General features: G+C 43.0%; 1 protein-coding gene across 2 annotated transcripts in view; it reads left to right on the top strand.

Moving 5' to 3' along the window:
- kctd8 (potassium channel tetramerization domain containing 8) overlaps nucleotides 1–18,914 on the top strand; it is a 214,860-nt gene extending 195,946 nt beyond the window's left edge. The window contains exon 2 of one of the 2 annotated variants that reach the window (XM_033027930.1): nucleotides 17,793–18,914. In XM_033027930.1, the coding sequence (XP_032883821.1) occupies nucleotides 17,793–18,250 (458 nt within the window). In that variant the 3' untranslated portion in view covers nucleotides 18,251–18,914. Of the gene's footprint in view, nucleotides 1–17,772 lie in introns of both variants that reach the window. The other variant, XM_033027939.1, reaches the window with a different exon arrangement.
- Nucleotides 18,915–19,367: the final 453 nt, after the last annotated feature.

Below are 19,367 nucleotides of genomic sequence, written 5' to 3'. Positions count from 1 at the left end.
TGGATCTGTGCAGCTTATGGGAATCAAGGAATTGAGGATTTGGCAGGAAAGGACTGGATGGCCTACTCCTTATTAGAGGGTACATTCATAGGGAAAGGTTGGACAAATTTGGATTATTTTCTCTGTGCCGTCGGAGCTGACAGAAATAAATAAAATCGTGATATGGATAGATCGGGTAGACAGTCAGAATCTTTTTCACAAAGTGGAAATATCAAAGGGCATAGTTTTAAGGTGAGAGCGGTATAGTTTAAAGAAGATTTGTAGGGCATGTTTTCTACACAGAGAATGATGGGTGCATGGAACACACTGTGGTGGAGGCAGATACAATAGTGACATTTAACAGGCTTTTAATAGACACATGGATATTAAGGCAGAGGAGATTAGTTTAACTTGGCATAATGTTAAAGTTCACTTCTTAAAGACAGACAACTCACAATAGGTTAGGTAAACCAACTCAAGCTTTACTGATCATCAGCCGGCGAGAGTGTCAAGGTTACAGAGTCAAGTATGCAACAGACACTTAACTCTCCTGAGCCACCATTCTAATGAATGAAGACATACGGCATCTTTTATAGTGTTTTGGAAACATAGTCACATGTTTATACAGAGTTGCAGCAATGACGTTTAATACAAATCAATCACAGGCTGTACCCATTCAAAGTATACTTGTCACTAATACAATACTTGTCATCTTGTGGTTATATCGACCACAAACTGTCGATCACAAAACTTCTAAACAACAGGAATTAGTCAAACGCCCAACATTTGCAATTCCGTCTTAAACAATGTAACCATCATTAACACCACAGAAGATTTCTGTTAACAGAAATTCCCGAGTCCCCAGGAAACACATCCTCTCCCACTATTGTTAATTTTCTTTTGCTTGGGCATACCAGGAATCACTATCAGAAAAGCTTGGTATGCAGGCCTCTAGCTTCTTGATCCCTGTAGTTCCTCTAATATGGTACAGAATTATAAAACTTCATATTCAGAACCTAAAAAAGTCAAGCTAATCTTGTACTTAATAAAATATTTTACCCTACAATAACCAGGACATTCTCAGGAATAGAGCAAAGACAGAGTAGTCAGAACAGATCAATATCTAAGATGAAAATAATTTAAGGTCCTTTTGCAAATATTAACAGTATACAGATTATCTGGTGAGGAGCTGATTAATGGCAAAATAGAGAGCAATTGCTTGATGCAGAAGACACCACAGTGTTATTAGTTGTGTAGGAAGGAACTGTAGATGCTGATTTATACTGATGATAGCACAAAGTGCTGGAGTAACTCAGCATCTCTGGAGACAAAGGATGGGTGACCTCTCGGGTCGTAACCCTTCTTGGGTTATTATATGTGTTCTTTGTAACAGAGTTTACTACTAATGGATGTAAACAAAAGGATGTCAACAAAATAGAGAGAGTACAGAGGAGATTTACTAGAATGTTGCCTGGGTTTCAGCAACTAAGTTACAGAGAAAGGTTGAACAAGTTAGGTCTTTATTCTTTGGAGCGCAGAAGGTTAAGGGAGGACTTGATAGAGGTCTTTAAAATGATGAGAGGGATAGACAGAGTTGACGTGGATAAGCTTTTCCCACTGAGAGTAGGGAAGATTCAAACAAGAGGACATGACTTGAGAATTGAGGGACAGAAGTTTAGGGGTAACATGAGGGGGAACTTCTTTACTCAGAGAGTGGTAGCTGTGTGGAATGAGCTTCCAGTGAAGGTGGTGGAGGCAGGTTCGATTTTATCATTTAAAAATAAATTGAATAGTTATATGGACGGGAAAGGAATGGAGGGTTATGGTCTGAGTGCAGGTAGATGGGACTAGGGGAGAATACGTGTTCGGCACGGACTAGAAGGGCCGAGATGGCCTGTTTCCATGCTGTAATTGTTATATGGTTATAATGGAGATATTGTCAAAATGTTTGCAATCAAATAAGTTGTTGGGAAAAATGAATAAGTAGAAACCGGTAACACTTCACTGGATAAGTAAAAACCGGTAACACTTCGCTGATAAGTCATTGGCTCTGTGAGGCAAGCATTCTAGATCACCTAAAAATATGAGATTTCAAATAGTTAAGGAGCCCAGATCTTCATCTGACTTGTGAATACCCAAGCCTTTTATTTCCAGTTGCCAGCCAGCTTTTAGCACTGCCAGTGGGCTCTATTCATATTTGTACTGAAAACTGACAAAACCCCACTCCGAGTCTTACCAACTGCCAAGGCGCAAATACCAAGCTGTCACACTAATCTGCTTGTTTCACTGCCTCAAAATAATTGGGATGAGGTAAAGGAGAATTTTACAAGGAAAACAACATCAACAGCGAGAAAAGCAGATTTTGGTTCAACGAAGAGGAAAATGGTCTCAATAAATTAGAAATAAAGATTATCAGCCCGATCTGAAATAAAACAAAGTCACTCTTTAAAGAAGAGTTGATTCAGGTTCATCCATAGTAATTAGATGGATATCCCACAGTCACAAACATTCAAAAATGCACAATAGTGATTGAAAATTAGCAATATTGAAATTAAATGTTTTTGCAGACTCTGGGAAACAATCATATGCATTTAAATCAACACAATTGAGTGAAACATTTTGAATTTGCTTGTACTTAGCTTTCTTACTCCGATTGAATTTCTCGATTAAAATCAACGTGCCTGCTGGATTTCTGCCAGGTTCATTTAGCACAGATCCATTGGGGAGATTTCCCAGCCTAAATGCTGAAAAGCCAGTGGAAACTTGTACCTTCACCACTCAGATCTCTAATGGCAGAACTGACAGACCTGCTGCTTTTTTTAATCAAAAATTCTGTGCTTGCCCACCACAAATACAAGGCAGATACTCAAGGACTGCAATGTTACACCGTTGTTCTAGAGAAGGATAAAAGGACTGAAGATTGCAGTTTGTCATCAATATTGGGGGGGGGGGGGAGGGGGGTCAAGAGGTGGCTGGAAGGTGGCAAAGAAGATATCCAGGCAAGTCAGTAGAAAATTAAGTTACATTAATGATATGAATATGAGAATCTGGTAGAATTTTTCAACATTACTGATGACAGATTAGTAAACATTGAGAAATTGGTAATAAATTTGGATGAGCTTAAATAAGTTTTTAAAATGATGAGGGGCATTGATAAAGTAAATAAAGAGAAACCATTTCCAATAGTTGAAGTGCCAAATAGCAGAGGGCACAGATTTAAGGTGACTGGTTCAAGAAGTGAAAATACAAGAGAATGTATTGCAAACACATGCATTGCATAATGAAGACCTTGTGTAATACTCACGCTGTGATATGCATGCATTGTGATTCTGATTTGGAAAGGACTGCCAGAGAAGGTGATGGAAATAAATTAAATTAAAATGGATAGGGAGGAACTGCAGATACGGGTTTACACCGAAATTAGACACAAAATGCTGGAGCACCTCAGCGGGTCAGGCAACATCACTGGCGAAAAAGGAATAGGTAATATTTCGGGTAGAGATTGTTCTTCAGACTGAGAGTCAGGGGAGAGGGGAACAAGATGTATGAAACGGTTCAGAACCGTACTTGGTGTATTACGGAGTAAGATACTATAGAGCTCAATTATATGGAGCACTTCTGGTCCTCATGCTATTGCAGGGATGTGATTAAGCTGAGAGGACTGGAGGCTTGAGTTATAAGGTGGTTAGGCTTGGACTGGTTTCCCTGGAGTGCAGGCCGCTGAGGGATGACCTTTTAGAGGTTTACAAAATTATGCAAATAGTCACAGTCTTTTAACTAGGAGGAGGGGACTCTAAAACTAGAGGGCATAGGCTTAAAGTGCGAAGGGAAATATTTAAAGGGGATGTTGGGGGCACGTTTTTCACACCGAGTGGGTCGTATATGGAACGTGCTGTCAGAGGTGGTGATAGTAGCAAGGCAAAGTTACAATGTTTAAAGCGGCATTTGAAAAGGTTCATGAGCAGGAAAGATTTAGTGGGATATGGACCAAACGCAGGCAAGGACGAGGGGCTGAAGGCCTGTTTCCATGTTTTATAACTCTAATAATCTGTAGACTTGATGAACAGAATTGAGATGCCTCTGTGTTTTCGTGTTCTATCGTTCAAAATAATGAATTCAGACATCATGAAGTAAACAGAACATGCTGAGCAGCACACAATCAGATTCTCAAAGTGCAGTGCCAGTTGATGCATAAGCACAGATGTGTTAAACGGGACTTTTATATTTACTGTTTGCCTTAATTGTTGCTATTGTTGGTTACTTTTAATGAGGACACTTGTCAAATTTCACTTGTCTTCAATTCCACTTAACTCCACAAAGGTTAACGGTCGCAATGATATGAGGAAGATTTTAATTTGTTTAAGTTTGTGGAGACCTATTTAGCTCCCTCAGATGTACTAGCATCTTGTACTGCATATTTTACATCAACAACCTCCATTGTCTTCACATCAGTGACTACTGAACAGCAATTTCTTCTGTCATGTTAATTCCATCCCCATTTAAGTTAGATTTAACATGGTACGAGATGTTAAAAAAACTCTCCTCGAGTGCTACAGAGGGGATTTTGCTGCTTCTCAATTGACTGCATCAATAATAATGCAAGTGGATGTTTGTTAGCTGTGAGTGAGTGCAATACACTGTGCAACGTCCTATTTTTAAAATACGTTCGTACAATAGTCACATAAATCACATTCAGAATATCTATTGGTTACAGAACAAACAACAATTTGCATTCATTGATCAAAACATATAGCAGAATATCCCAATATACTTCTTAGGTGCCTATCATGGCTCCAGTGGGTTAAAACCATGGATCGAGCAATTGGGATTAGCTCAGTCAAAATTGTAGTTTGCAAAAAGAATCCTGAAGAATAGAAGGGTGGAAAGGCTGAAGAAGAAACTTTCAAAGTTTACAGTTTATCTCTATGAAGAAATAGTAGCAATGAAACAAAAAAAAGTGAGAGGTGTCGAACAGATCAGAACTAGAAGAAAATAGAGTATCGGAGCTCTATTTACCGAGTGGGATTACAGATTACCCAGAGAGTTGTGAATCTGTGGAATTCTCTGCCACAGAAGGCAATGGAAGTCAATTCACTGGATGTTTTCAAGAGAGAATTATTTTGTATTATTTTTTATTTTTTATTAATTCTTTATTTCGAACAGAATAAAAGAATAAAAAGCAAGTGTGAAACAGCATACAAAAAACAAAACAAGAATATTTATAAAGTGTCATAAACAATATCTATAAATAAATAAAATCGTATGTGTCCGAAATTAGATTTAGCTATTAGGGCTAACAAAATCAAGGGATATGGGGAGAGAAGCAGGATTTTGGGTGATCTGCCATGATCATATGCAAATGTGGTGCTCACCCAAAGGGCCGAATGGCCTACTCCTGCACCTATTTTTCTATATTTCTATGTTTCTATCAGGAGAGGCAAATCCTTGGAGATATTTGAACACAATAATGAGAAAACTAAAACTGACGTCATCTATATATTACTAAAACTCTCATCTTGACCACTTCCTGTCTGCGTTGTAATTAAATTTGCGCAAAAACGATCCCCCTATAATGCTAAGATTTTTCGCCACCTTACTCACCATTCTCCTCTGCTGCAGGTCAAATATGTGTTGTTTCGATCGGTGAAATAGTACACAAGTTATGAAGGTTTTGAAGGTTTCCCCTCCCCCACAGCCCCCCTCCCCCACAGCCCCCCTTCCCCCCCACAGCCCCCCTCCCCACATACCCACTCCCCCACACCCCCCTCCCCCACACCCACCTCCCCACCCCCTCACCCAACCCTCCTTCCCCACCCCCCAAGTAGATGTCTTTCTTATCCAGGTGTTCCATGGATGAGTGTAGGGACATCCTATATTAACCAAATATTCTTGGTTACATATTAACCAAGAAGTCACAATGCAGGCTGCCATGGGACCAACAACTCAACAGTATATTGGTTGCCACCCACAGTCCATTTGTCAATTGATTGTGTAGCTACTTATCAAATACTTTTACAAATTCTTGCTTGCCTTAATTTCAATAGTTGGCGAAGCCTTTAGATCCGTGAACTTTATATTGATCATACAAGTTTAAACAAGGGTTAGGGTAGTTACACACTTCAGAAAGATTGCTGTAAATTTCTATTTTGTTAACCAGTAATGGGCAATAGTTGTGTTAATCCCGGCCAAATTGGGGAGGCCAGGACCCTAAAATTCAGTAAAGGCTTCTGGGCTGCTAGGCCATTTGGTTAATTTAAAAGTGCTCTCTGTAGAAATGGGACAAGCTGCAGAGTGGTGCCAGTTTGTCTAGAGCCTAGATCAGAGCTGCAGGAAGAGAATGGGAACATCTGCAGACCCTGACAATTGGGTGCAAAATGCATAGAATGGATTGGCTGAATGCAAACCAGATATACACATTGTAAATAATGTTGCAAAGCTTTACTTTGCTGGATGTTGATTGGATTAAGTATTGAGCCTTGTCTGGTTTTCTTGCATATCAGGGCACATGTTGCGATGTTCGTTTCCTCTGATAAACACTGTTTGAATACAATGTATTAGCAACTGTATTATTAGGTTAGGGAAATGTCTGTCATGTATGGGGTTAATCGATATCTGTAATTGGATTATAAAAGGACCACCCACATGTTGTTTGGCCCCTCGGGGTCCGGGGACCTATAAAAGTCTGCGACCACAAGGTCTAGTGACGATCTTCTGGGAGAGCGCTTAGGATTGCGTGCCCTTCTGGAGTGTCTCTGTTTGAGCGAGGCCAAGAGGGCTTGATCAGGCAGATATGAGGATTGAACCCGCGGTGGTTAGGTATAGTAGTTGACCTGTAATTGTGTTTTGTGAAAATAAAGTTTAGATGCGTAAATGCTTGACTCAGTGATTTTTGACTGAAACTAGACTGGGGGGAAGCTTAGAATGAGCTATTTACAGTTGGGGGTAGATTACTGCTCACTGGCCTGGTTTTCCAGTTTGTCCATTGTACGCATTGTTCAGTTGGCTTCACTGACACCACTTTGGGATTGAATGCCCATTGACTGCTTGTGACAGGTGAAACCTTGTGTCATTCTCATATCGTCAACAGATAGAAAGTATATTCTACAAAATAAATGTGTGGGAAGGAACTGCAGATGCTGGTTAAACTGAAGATAGACAAAAATGCTAGAGTAACTCAGCGGGTCAGACAGCACCTCTGGCGAAAAGGAATAGGCGATGCTTCGGATCAAGACCCTTCTTCAGACCTGAAGCTGTCCTGCTGAATTACTCCAGCATTTTGTGTCTATCTTCTACAAAATAAATATGGCTTATCCAGGCATGGATATATTTTCAAACCAACAAGTGAATTGCAGCATTAACCTCAATAAATAAATTACTGTTGGTAATACATTATTTACAATGAAGTGCTTTATTTCTAAAAGCTTGATTTCAAATCCTCTCCAACAGGATTGAAAGGGAATGAGTATGCACACTAAGCAACAGGAAGCTATGAGGGAAGTTTGTATTGCATATGGTAAATGTAGTTTGAGTGAGCAACATGAAAGTTATCTATTCCCCAGTGAGATTACAAAGCACAAGTAACTCAGCAGAGAAGGTAGTGGGCTCTGCAGGCTAACCAGTGTTATCCTTGAGCAGGAAACTATTCATGGGTTTATGCCAAGGGCCAAACACCTTTATCAGACTTGAGCCTTGAACGGCTGTACTAATATAGTTGCCAGCACATCTCTGTTGGGTAATGTACATATGCTTAACAGCTGGCGTATTCAATAGTTAAATACCCACCTTGTACTGATGAAAAGAGTACAGTATCAGCAGAATTCTGAAACAGTGTCCATTTCAGGAAGTTAGAATGAAAACCAAAATATTTCTCAGTCTTCAGTTAAACTGAGGGGTTTCACTTTCTTGTCCCCCAGCCCACTTTAGAGCTTTTTATTTCTCATTGCGAAAGCAATGCAGCTATTTTGCAATGCTCAGCATGAAACGTTTCTGAACAACTTACTGAGGAAACATTTAATGCAGGGACCAAAATGGTGCAAAATGTCCGGTTAACATTTATTATTGATACTATGTTTTACTTTTATTGAATGGATAACCATTGCCGAGTAATCAGGAAGTTTGTATCTGTTATCCTTTAACCTCTGCTGAGTAGCATGATTGTAGATGGGAAATATTCCCTATGCCCAGAGACCATGTCTAAATTAGGCTTGATGCCAGTCACAAAAAAACTGCAGATGCCGGAACCTGAAATGAAAATAAACTGCAGGAGGAATTTATTTTGACAGGTAGCATCTGGGAATAGAAAAGGACAGTTGGCCTTTTGGATCGAGATCTATTCTGTGGACTGAAAAAGTGGAGAGGAGATAATGTAAAGAGCTGAGTGGAATGGAGCGAGAGTATGGAAAGTTATAGGTGGATGCAGGTGAGGAGGAGTGGATTAGTGGATGGAGTCAGGCGGGGTTCGGCAGGGGGAGCAGAGAGAGGAGTGGGGATAACAACAGAGACTTAGACGTAATTGCTGGAGGTAAACAGCGGTGCAGATGATGGAATCTGATGGGATAGGGAGATGGAGCATGGGACCAAATAAAGGAGGTGGGTTGCAAAGATGGGAACCGTGAGGAGAGGGGACCTGACGAGATGAGTGTGTGTATGTGATTGCAGGTGGAGTGGGTGGGGAAGAAGCTGTGGGACTGATGGGGAGCAGGTTATCTGAAATTAGCAAATTAAATGTTCATGCCATCGGATTGTAGCCTACCAGAGCGGAATGTGAGGTATTGTTCCTCCAGTTTGCAATTGGCTTCACCAGAGGCCGAGGACAAACACGTCAGTGTGAGAATGTCGAGGGGATTTGAAATGGCTAGCAACCTGGAACTCCAAGTGGCCATGGAGAACAGAGCACAGGCGCAAAGCAAAGCAGTCCCCTAGTTCCCAGACTACTACAGGTCCACCACCGATTTTCCGGCACCTTTGGTTACAGAGCCTTTCTGAAGAAGGGTCCCAACCCGAAGCATCATCCATACTTTTTCTCCAGAGATGCTGCCTGACCCACTGAGTTACACAAGCACTTTGTGTCTAACAATGGTACAACACCAGCATCTGCTGTTCTTTATTTCTACATTCTACCTTTCTGGATCATCCATTTTGCTGGACTAACAGAGGTCACGGCCCCTGAGAGGAATGAAACGGTACTGGAACAGTCCACTAGGCCACCAAGGACCGAGATACCAGCCCACAAAGTTAGCCTCGGAAGTTGGTTATGGGAACGGATCAGTCGGCTCCTTCTGGAAACATGTTCCAGAGCCCCGGCCTCAGGTGGCAAATTCGACCCGCTGACCGGCCGCGGAAGTACTGATAAGGTCGAGATCGACCACTTAACATAGAAATATAGAAAATAGGTGCAGGAGGAGGCCATTTGGCCCTTTGAGCCTGCACCGCCATTCATTGTGATCATGGCTGATCATCCACAATCTGTAACCCATGCCTGGCTTCTCCCCATATTCCTTGATTCCGCTAGCCCCAAGAGCTCTATATAACTCTCTTTTAAATTCATCCAGTGAATCGGCCTCCACTGCCCTCTGTGGCAGAGAATTCCACAAATTCACAACTCTCTGGGTGAAAAAGTGTTTTCTCATCTCAGTTTTAAATGGCCTCCCCTTTATTCTTAGATTGCGGTCCCTGGTTCTGGACTCCCCCATCATTGGGAACATTTTTCCTGCATCTAGCTTGTCCATTCCTTTTATAATTTTATATGTTTCTATAAGATCCCCTCATCCTTCTAAATTCCAGTGAATACAAGCCCAGTCTTTCCAATCTTTCCTCATATGACAGTCTCGCCATCCCGGGGATTAACCTTGTGAACCTACGTTGCACTGCCTCAATAGCAAGTATGTGCTTCCTCAAATTAGGAGACCAAAGCTGCACACAATACTCCAGATGCGGTCTCACCAGGGCCCTGTACTACAGCAGAAGGACCTCTTTACTCCTATTCTCAAATCCTTTTGTTATGAAGGCGAACATGCCATTAGCTTTTTTCACTGCCTGCTGTATCTGCATGTTTACTTTCAGTGACTGGTGTACAAGGACGTCCAGTACTTCCCTTTATTCTAATCTGACACCATTGAGATAATAATCTTAGTCCTTGTTCTTGCCTCCAAAATGGATAACCTCACATTTATCTACATTATACTGCATCTGCCATGCATCTGCCCACTCACTCAACCTGTCCAAGTCACACTGCAACCTCCTAGCATCCTCTTTGCAGTTCACACTGCCACCCAGCTCTGTGTCATCTGCAAATTTGCTAGTGTTTTTTAATCCCATCATCTAAATCATTAATATATATTGTAAATAGTTGCGGCCCCAGCACCGAGACTTGCGGTAGTCCACTCGCCACTGCCTGCCATTCTGACAGGGACCCGTTTATTCCTACTCTTTGTTTCCTGTCTGCCAACCAATTCTCTATCCATGTCAATACCCTACCCCCAATACCATGTGCTCTAATTTTGCCCATTAATCTCCTGTGTGGGATCCTATCAAAGGCTGAAAGTCCAGACACACATCCACTGGCTCTCCTTCATCCTTTTTACTTGCCACATCCTCAAAAAATTCCAGAAGATTAGTCAAGCAGGAATTCCCCTTCATAAATCCATGCTGACCATTCCCTTTACTCCTATCCAAATGCGCCGTTATTACTTCTTTAATAATTGACTCCAGCATCTTTCCCACCACCGATGTCAGGCTAACTGGTCTATTATTCCCCGTTTTCTCTCTCGATCCTTTCTTGAAAAGCGGGATAACATTAGCTACCCTCCAATCCACAGGAACTGATCCTGAATCTATAGTACATTGGAAAATGGTCACCAATGCATCCACGATTTCTAGAGCCACCTCCTTGAGTAACCTGGGATGCAGACCATTAGGCCCTGGGGATTTATCAGCCTTCAGTTCCATCCGTCTATCCAATACTATTTCTTGCCTAATGCAAATTTATTTCAGTTCCTCTGTCTCCCTAGATCCTCTGTCCTCTAGTACATCTGGGAGATTGTTTTTTTGTGCTTCCTTAGTGAAGACAGAACCAAAGTATCTGTTCAACTGTTCTGCCATTTCCTTGTTCCGCATAATAATTTCACCTGTTTCTGTAATCCAGCCTAGGCACCACATTTTCAGGGGGCCTTCAGTAGGGATTACAAGTGCGCTCTCATAATTTTGTCTCGATTAAAGTAGTTGTCAAAAAATCGGTGGTAGACCTGTAGTAATTTAGTTATTGAGATGAAATATTGCAATTCTCTTGCTGGTTGGAATTTTGATTTTCCATGTGAGACATCAGCAGAAATTGTTTGGCTCTTGGAATGTGTCCAATATTGAAGAGTTGTTGACACTGAACATGACTGAAAAGAGTCCAGAGGTGACCTTTCATTTAGCCTCGAGATGTTTGCGGCAACAACATCTGTTGTGGCGGCGCTGTGATACGGCTGCGGCTCGCCTGCAGTCTGTCTGTTTTTACTTTTTTGGTGTTGTTTTTTTTGTCTAGTTTAGTAAATTTTTTGGTCATTAGGTGGTGTTATGTGTGTGGGGGGGGGGGGCGAAACAGGGCTTTCTGTCTCTCCCTTCGGGGGAATGCGACTTTTTTGTTGTATCCCCCTTCTCTTCCCCCGTCTGCGCTGAGGCCTAATGGCGGAGCTGGCGGCCTCCAACCTGCGACCGACCTCGAGGGTCCGGAGGTATGGCCAGCCAGGACTCACCAACGCGAGGCTGGCCGTCTTCGAGCTGTGGCGACGTCCGGGCAGCGGCACGACTCGGCGCACCGGTGAGGGCGGATGGCGCGGGGCTGAGACACTCCCGTGCGGGCGGCACGGCTACCGGCTGGAAGGTGCTCCCGTGTGAGCGGCCTGGGTCCCGGCTGGAAGGCGCTCCCGTGGAGGCAGCCCGGTGTGGGGCTGAGACGCTGCCGTGTGGGTGGCCTGGCTACCGGCTGGAAGGCGCTCCGGTGAGGGCGGACCGGCTCCCAGCTGGAAGGCGCTCCCGTGGGGGCAGCCCGGTGCGGGGCTGAGATGCTGCCGTGTGGGCGGCCCGGTGCGGGGCGGAGACGGTGCTCCGGCGGCTGAGGCGGCGTTCTGGCGGCGGCGACCTGGATCCGGGGCTCGGCCGCGGGCCAGTGGATGACAATGTCGGGAGCTCGCAGGTCACAGGCTGGTGCCTGTTTTCCGGAGCTCCCGTTGCAACAGCTGCGTCCGCTGGACTGGAGGGCGGCAGCTTCGACCACCCCCGGGCCGCGGAGCTTGAACCGCGGGACTGATACCATCGCCCGGTGGGGTATCGCCTCGGCGCAGAGGGAGAAGAGGAGGGAAGAGACAGTAACTCTAAGACTTTTGCCTCCATCACAGTGAGGAGGTGTTTGGTGAACTCACTGTGGTGGATGTTAATTTGTGTTTATTTTGTGTTGTTATTATTACATGTATGGCTGCAGGCAACAGCATTTCGTTCAGACCGAAAGGTCTGAATGACAATAAAGGAAATCTAATCTAATCTAATCTAATCTTATGCCTTCAGGATCTTTAATACTGTTGAAGCAAATTCAGAGAACAGTTCAGCTTTACATATTGTCAAATTAGTTTGATTTCTTTTTTTAATGTGTAGTATATGTGAAAAATAGCAGTGAAGTCACTGCATGATATATTTGATCATGGGTGTATTATTGTGCACATGGGTACAGAACTTGGAATAAACTAGATACATTTTTGGCATGCTCCCTCTCCAGCATCTCCTTGATCATCCCCTGAGCTTCCATATTATTCTCACATATTTACAGCCTCTGGTTCAATCTGCTAAAGTAGACCCTGACAACAATACGTCTTCTTTCATCAGAGGGTCCTGCTTGCCGCTCCGCCTTCCATTCCATGGTTCACTTGTACTCTGTGTGTTCCTATGGTTCTCTCTTTGCCGATCTCTTGCCCCAGTGCTGCGCTCCATTCATTATCCGGTTCTCCAGGTTCCAGTAACCACACTGCATTTCTTTCATTTTACCCCCTTATCCCTAATCCCCCAAATATGCCATGCCATACAAGGCCCCATAAAACTCACCCAAACTCCAGTGCAATTCAGGAATTTAACACATAGTTGTATTGACATAGAGCTTCTTTTGATAAGCAAATTCTTCGATGCTCTTTATACTATATCATAGAATCATAGAATACAGTGTTAAAACAGGCCCTTTGGCCCAATTTGGCCACACTGACCAACATGCCCCATTTGCACTAATCCCATCTGTCTGCATTTGGCCCAAATCCTCTACACATATCCTCTCCATGTACCTGTCTAAATGTTGCGAGGGTACCGGCCTCAACTACCTCCTCTGGCAGCTCGTTCCATACACCCACCATTCTTTGTGTAAAAACGTTACCCCTCAGGTTCCTATTAAATCTTTTCCCACCTCATCTTAAATCTATGTTCTCCGGTTCTCGATTCCTTACTCTGAGCAAGAGACTCTGTGCGTTTACCTGATCTATTCCACTCATGATTCTGTACATCTCTATAAGATTACCCCGTATTCCCCTTGTGGTTAAGGTTTTGTTGGAATTAGCCATAGGTTACCTTTATTGACAAACATCCGTACCAGGATCGGTGTGAACAAATGATAAAATCCATGTCCTTTCCTTTCATGAAGAAATCTGCAATGCCATGTCATGAGGAATGATTGAATGATTGAATAGTTGAATAGTTGATAATCATTTTCCCAAACCCAGGCCTGAGAAATCCTTGAATTACTGAATTTGCCTTCATCAGTCAGAGTATTGAGTGTAGAAGTTTGGAGGTCATGTTACAGTTATATAAGACATTGGTGAGAATACATGTTGAATATTGTGTTTAGTGTTGGGCACCGTGGAATTGGAAAGATGTTGTCAATCTTAAAAGGCTTCAAAGGAAATTTACCGGGATTTTGCCAGGACTGAGCTATAGGGAAAGATTGAGCATGCTAGGACTTTATTCTTTGGAGCGCAAGAGGATGAGGGGTGATCTTCTGGAGGTGTACAAAATCATGAGAGGAATGGGTTAGGTAAATACGCAGTCGTTTGCCCAGAGTAGGAGAATCAAGAACCAGTGGACATATGTTTATGATGAGGGGGGAAAGATTTAATGGGAACCAGAGGGGTAGCTTTTTTACAGTATACAAAGGGTGGTGGGGGTATGGAACAAGCTGCTAGATGAGGTAGTTGAGGCAGGTACTACCGCAACATTAAATAAATATTTAGATAGGTACAGGGATAGGATAGGTTTAGACAGATATGGGCCAAAAGCAGGCAAGTGGACTGGTGTAGATGGGACACGTTGGTCGATGTGGGCAAGTTAAACCAAAGTGCCTGTTTCCACATTGTATGACTCTATGACTATGAGTCTACTGGGTGTCATACCTCGGAAACAATAAGAAATTATGCACATTTTTCCTCAGGTTGGTTAGTGGGATTCACTCATCAAGAGATCTTGACATGAGCATGTCCCAGAGGTGGCCATACTAATGCAGGCTTTCTGGAGGCAATGTTGTGAAGCTGCTTTGCCCAGTAGAAGACTCAGTGACACTTGACATCTTTAATCAGAGGGTAGTTAACCTGTGGGCTGTGGAGGCCAAGTCAGTGGATATTTTTAAGGCAGAGATAGACAAATTCTTGATTAGAAAGGGTGTTGAGGGTTATGGGGAGGGCAAGAAAATGGGATTATAAGGCAGAGATCAGCCATGATTGAATGGCAGTGTAGACTCGATGGGCCGAATGGCCTAACTCTACTCGTATATCTTGTGAACCTGGAGGTTGAGCAAATTATCCTCTTCGGTCTCTGTTTCCCTTTCTGAGATGAGACTTGATTTTTGAAAAGATCTTCTCTCACAAGTGACTGCAAGGCTCCAATCACACTGCTGTTACAAAAGATACAATTGTGGCAAAAGAAAATACAGCTCAAAAATGTTTCTCAACAGATATGATGCAAAAGAACATGTTTACAAGATATTGCTTTAAAGATTGTCCTGCTCAAAGCAATTCAGGGTACAAGTGTAAGAATGGAATTTTAAACGTAGTTTATTTTAGTTATTAAAAACCTTACAGGAGATAGAAACATAGAAAATAGGTGCAGGAGGAGGCCATTCGGCCCTTCGAGCCAGCACCGCCATTCATTGTGATCATGGCTGATCGTCCCCTATCAATACCCCGTGCCTGCCTTCGCCCCATATCCCTTGACTCCACTAGCCCCTAGAGCTCTATCTAACTATCTCTTAAATCCATCCAGTGACTTCTCCTCCACTGCCCTCTGTGGCAGGGAATTCCATAAATTTACAACTCTCTGGGTGAAAAAGTTTTTTCTCACCTCAGTCTTAAATGACCTCCTCTTTATTCTAAGACTGTGGCCCCTGGTTCTGGACTCGCCCAACATTGGGAACATTTTTCCTGCATCTAGCTTGTCCAGTCCTTTTATAATTTTATATGTTTCTATCAGATCCCCCTCATCCTTCTAAACTCCAGTGAATATAAGCCTAGTCTTTTCAATCTTTCCTCATATGACAGTCCCGCCATCCCAGGGATCAATCTCGTGAACCTATGCTGCACTGCCTCAATCACAAGGATGTTCTTCCACAAATTAGGAGACCGAAACTGTACACAATACTCCAGATGTGGTCTCACCATAATCCTATACAACTGCAGAAGAACCTCTTTACTCCTATACTGAAACCCTCTTGTTATGAAGGCCAACATTCCATTAGCTTTCTTCGCTGCCTGCTGCACCTGTAAGCCAACTTTCAGTGACCGGTGTACAAGGACGCCCAGATCTCGCTGCACCTCTCCCTTACCTAACCTAACCCCATTGAGATAATAATCTGCCCCCTTGTTTTTGCCGCCAAAGTGGATAACCTCACATTTACCTCTATTATACTGCATCTGCCACGCATCTGCCCACTCACTCAACCTGTCCAGGTCACCCTGCAATCTCCTAACTTCCTCTTCACAGTTCACACTGCCACCCAGCTTTGTGTCAGCCGCATACCTGCTAGTGTTGCTCCTAATTCCCTCTTCCAAATCATTAATATATATGGTAAACAGTTGCGGCCCCAACACCGAGCCTTGCGGCACTCCACTCACCACTGCCTGCCATTCAGAAAAGGACCCGTTCACTCCTACTCTTTGCTTCCGGTCTGCAACCAATTTTCTATCCACATCAACACCTTACCCCCAATACCATGTGCTCAAATTTTAGTCACCAGTCTCCCGTGCGGGACCTTATCAAAGGCTTTCTGAAAGTCTAGATACACTACATCCACTGGATCCCCTTCATCCATTTTACTTGTCACATCCTCAAAAAATTCCAGATGATTAGTCAAGCATGATTTCCCTTTCATAAATCCATGTTGACTTGGACTAATCCTTTTACTGCTATCCAAATGCCCCATTATTACCTCTTTAATAATTGACTCCAGCATCTTTCCTACCACCGAAGTCAGGCTAACTGGTCTGTAATTCCCCGTTTTCTCTCTCGCTCCTTTCTTGAAAAGTGAGATAACATTAGCTATCCTCCAATTCGCAGGAACTGATCCTGAATCTAGTGAACATTGGAAAATGATCACCAACGCGTCCACTATTTCTAGATCCACCTCCCTGAGGACCCTGGGATGAAGACCATCAGGCCCAGGGGATTTATCATCCTTCAGTCCCATTAGCCTACCCAATACTATTTCTCGCCTAATTCATTTCCTCTACCCCCTTAGATCCTCTGTCCTCCAGTACATCTGGGAGATTGTTTGTGTCTTCCTTAGTGAAGACAGATCCAAAGTACCTATTCAACTCTTCTGCCATTTCCTTGTTCCCCATAATAATTTCACCCGTGTCAGTCTTCAAAGGACCTACATTTGACTTTGCTACTCCTTTTCCCTTAACATATCTACAGAAGCTTTTACTGTCCTTCTTTATATTCCTGGCCAGCTTCCCTTCGTACTTCATCTTTTCAGCCTCTATTGCCTGTTTTGTTTCCTTCCTTTTGTTTCCAATCCTCTGGCTTCCGGCTACTCTTTGCTGTGTTATACATCTTTTTTTTTAGATCCCTAACTTCTCTTGTCAGCCACGGTTGCCTCCTGCTCCCCTTTGAATCTTTCTTCCTTTTTGGAATGAAATTATCCTGCGTCTTCTGGATTATGCCCAGAAATTCCTGCCATTGCTGTTCCACCGTAATTCCTGCTAGGATCCCATTCTCTGATCGGCTCCATTATAAACTGCTCTAAGAATCCATCTCGGAGTCATTCTACAAATTCTCTTTCTTGGGGTCCTGAACTAACCTGATTTTCCCAGTCTACCTGCATATTGAAATCCCCATCACCATAGTGGCATTACCTTTGTTTCATGCCAGTTTTAACTCCTGCTGCAACTTACTTGCAATTTGGGGGTCTGTAGATAACACCAATTAGTGTCGTCTTGCCTTTACAATTCAGATGTACTGGAGATGATAGGAAATGAGCCCAGGTCCTACTTCTTCGCTGAGGGAACCTGCTGTACATATTCCCATGGGACAAATGAGCAGTTATTTTGCCCAAACCCAGGTCAGAGGATCTCTTGTGTTACTGGGCATTAGGCTTTGAAAGTGATTGTAATTCATGCACATTTTTTCTCAGGTGGTTGTGAACTATTTATTAGGGTGTCGTGCCACATAGCTTCCACATCTTGCCTTAGTGACTCCAAAAGGAAGGTATATGTTGTCTTGTACCTGTGCATGATGCAGTGAAACAAAGTAATGGGAATGTCTGTGAATAATCTTTTGTTTTATCAGCCCTGTTCTAAATTTGACAGGAGGATTGCAGAGGCCGGCCTCTCCGAAGTCCGAATGTGAGAGCAGGAAACAGGATAAGGGCGAGAAAGGAATGGAAAGTGGGACCTCCTGCAACGAGCTGTCCACCTCCAGCTGTGAAAGCCAGTCGGAGGCCAGCAGTCCACAGGACAACGTCGCTTGTGCGTCACAGCCCGCAACATCTCAGCCTAATACCCTGACCCTGGATCGGCCTCCCAAGAAAGCCCCCATTCAGTGGTTGCAACAGCCCGACAAACGCAGAAACAGTGAACTTTTTCAAACACTGATGAACAATTCCAGAGAAATGAGCCTCTGCAAAAAGAAAATCAATGAGAAGCTGAGCGCTGAGGACGAAATGAAGAAATGCATCCAGGATTTCAGGAAGATCCAAATTCCCACCCAGTTTCCAGAACGCAAGCGCCTGTGGCAGTCTGAACTATTACAGAAATATGGACTTTAAAGTGGAAAAAGAAGACTTGCTGCAGCTTGAGTAATGTTTGAAATTAAGGGTTTGTGGTTCTCATTCACCTGCAGTCTGTCTTATTCTTCCTGCCCTATCCATTAAATTGTGATAAGATTGCAAGTCTTGAGAAGCTGATCGTGAAGAATTTTAGTTTTTAGTCCACACCTGAGGTATGCATAAAAAATTAACACATTGGATTTAATCTACTGAGTGCTCGTGGGTTAGCTTATAAATTTGATGTGGCACAATGCAGTCTGATAAATAACAGTTGCAAAACTAATGGATTCTCCACCAGTGTATCGATGTGTCAGAAATGGTTATTCATGGCCTTAATGATTGGATGTGATGCCTCTCGAAAACCTCAAAGGTTGTGTTCAGAGTTCCCTCCCTCCCAGATCAGGGCAGCCAGTGGTAGTCAGCTGCAGTTCAGCTCCATTTCATGAAAACAAGTAATTAGAACCATTTTAAAGTTAAAATCCACAATTTGGTTGAATAACTCTTTGAATATTTACTCCTAATTTAGCAATTTGAATTACGGTGAAGACCAAATGCCAACTTTTAGTTTAGTTTAGTTTAGAGATACAGCGCGGAAACAGGCCCTTCAGCCCACCCAGTCCGCTCTGACCAGCGATCCCCACATATTAATGATATCCTACACACATTAGGGACAATTTACACTTATACCAAGCCAATTAATCTCCATCCCTTTACATCTTTGGAGTGTGGGAAGAAACCGAAGATCTCGGAGAAAACCCATGTGGTCACAGGGAGAACATACAAACTCCGTACAGATAGCGTCCGTAGTCGGGATCGAACCCGGGGCTCCGGCACTGCAAGTGCTGTAAGGCAGCAACACTGTCACTGTGCCACTGTGCCTCCCTTTAATGTTAAAATATATTTGAATTTTAGCTCCTAATTTAGCAGTTTGAATAAAAACTAAGACCAAATGCCATCTTTTAGAGATAAAATACATTTGAAGAATCTACAAATTGTCTTTTAAGTTTTAGCATTACGTTGTTTTAACAAAGTTAAAATAACTAACATGTTTTATTTTACCGTAATTCATTCTTTATCTGTTAAGATTGAAAAACAGCGCCTTTCAAAATTGATAGTT

This window comes from Amblyraja radiata, chromosome 1 (genome assembly GCF_010909765.2).
Source record: "Amblyraja radiata isolate CabotCenter1 chromosome 1, sAmbRad1.1.pri, whole genome shotgun sequence".
Lineage (NCBI taxonomy): Eukaryota > Metazoa > Chordata > Chondrichthyes > Rajiformes > Rajidae > Amblyraja > Amblyraja radiata.
The sequence above is the reverse complement of the archived record's forward strand: the minus strand, read 5'-3'. Positions and strand labels throughout refer to the sequence as shown.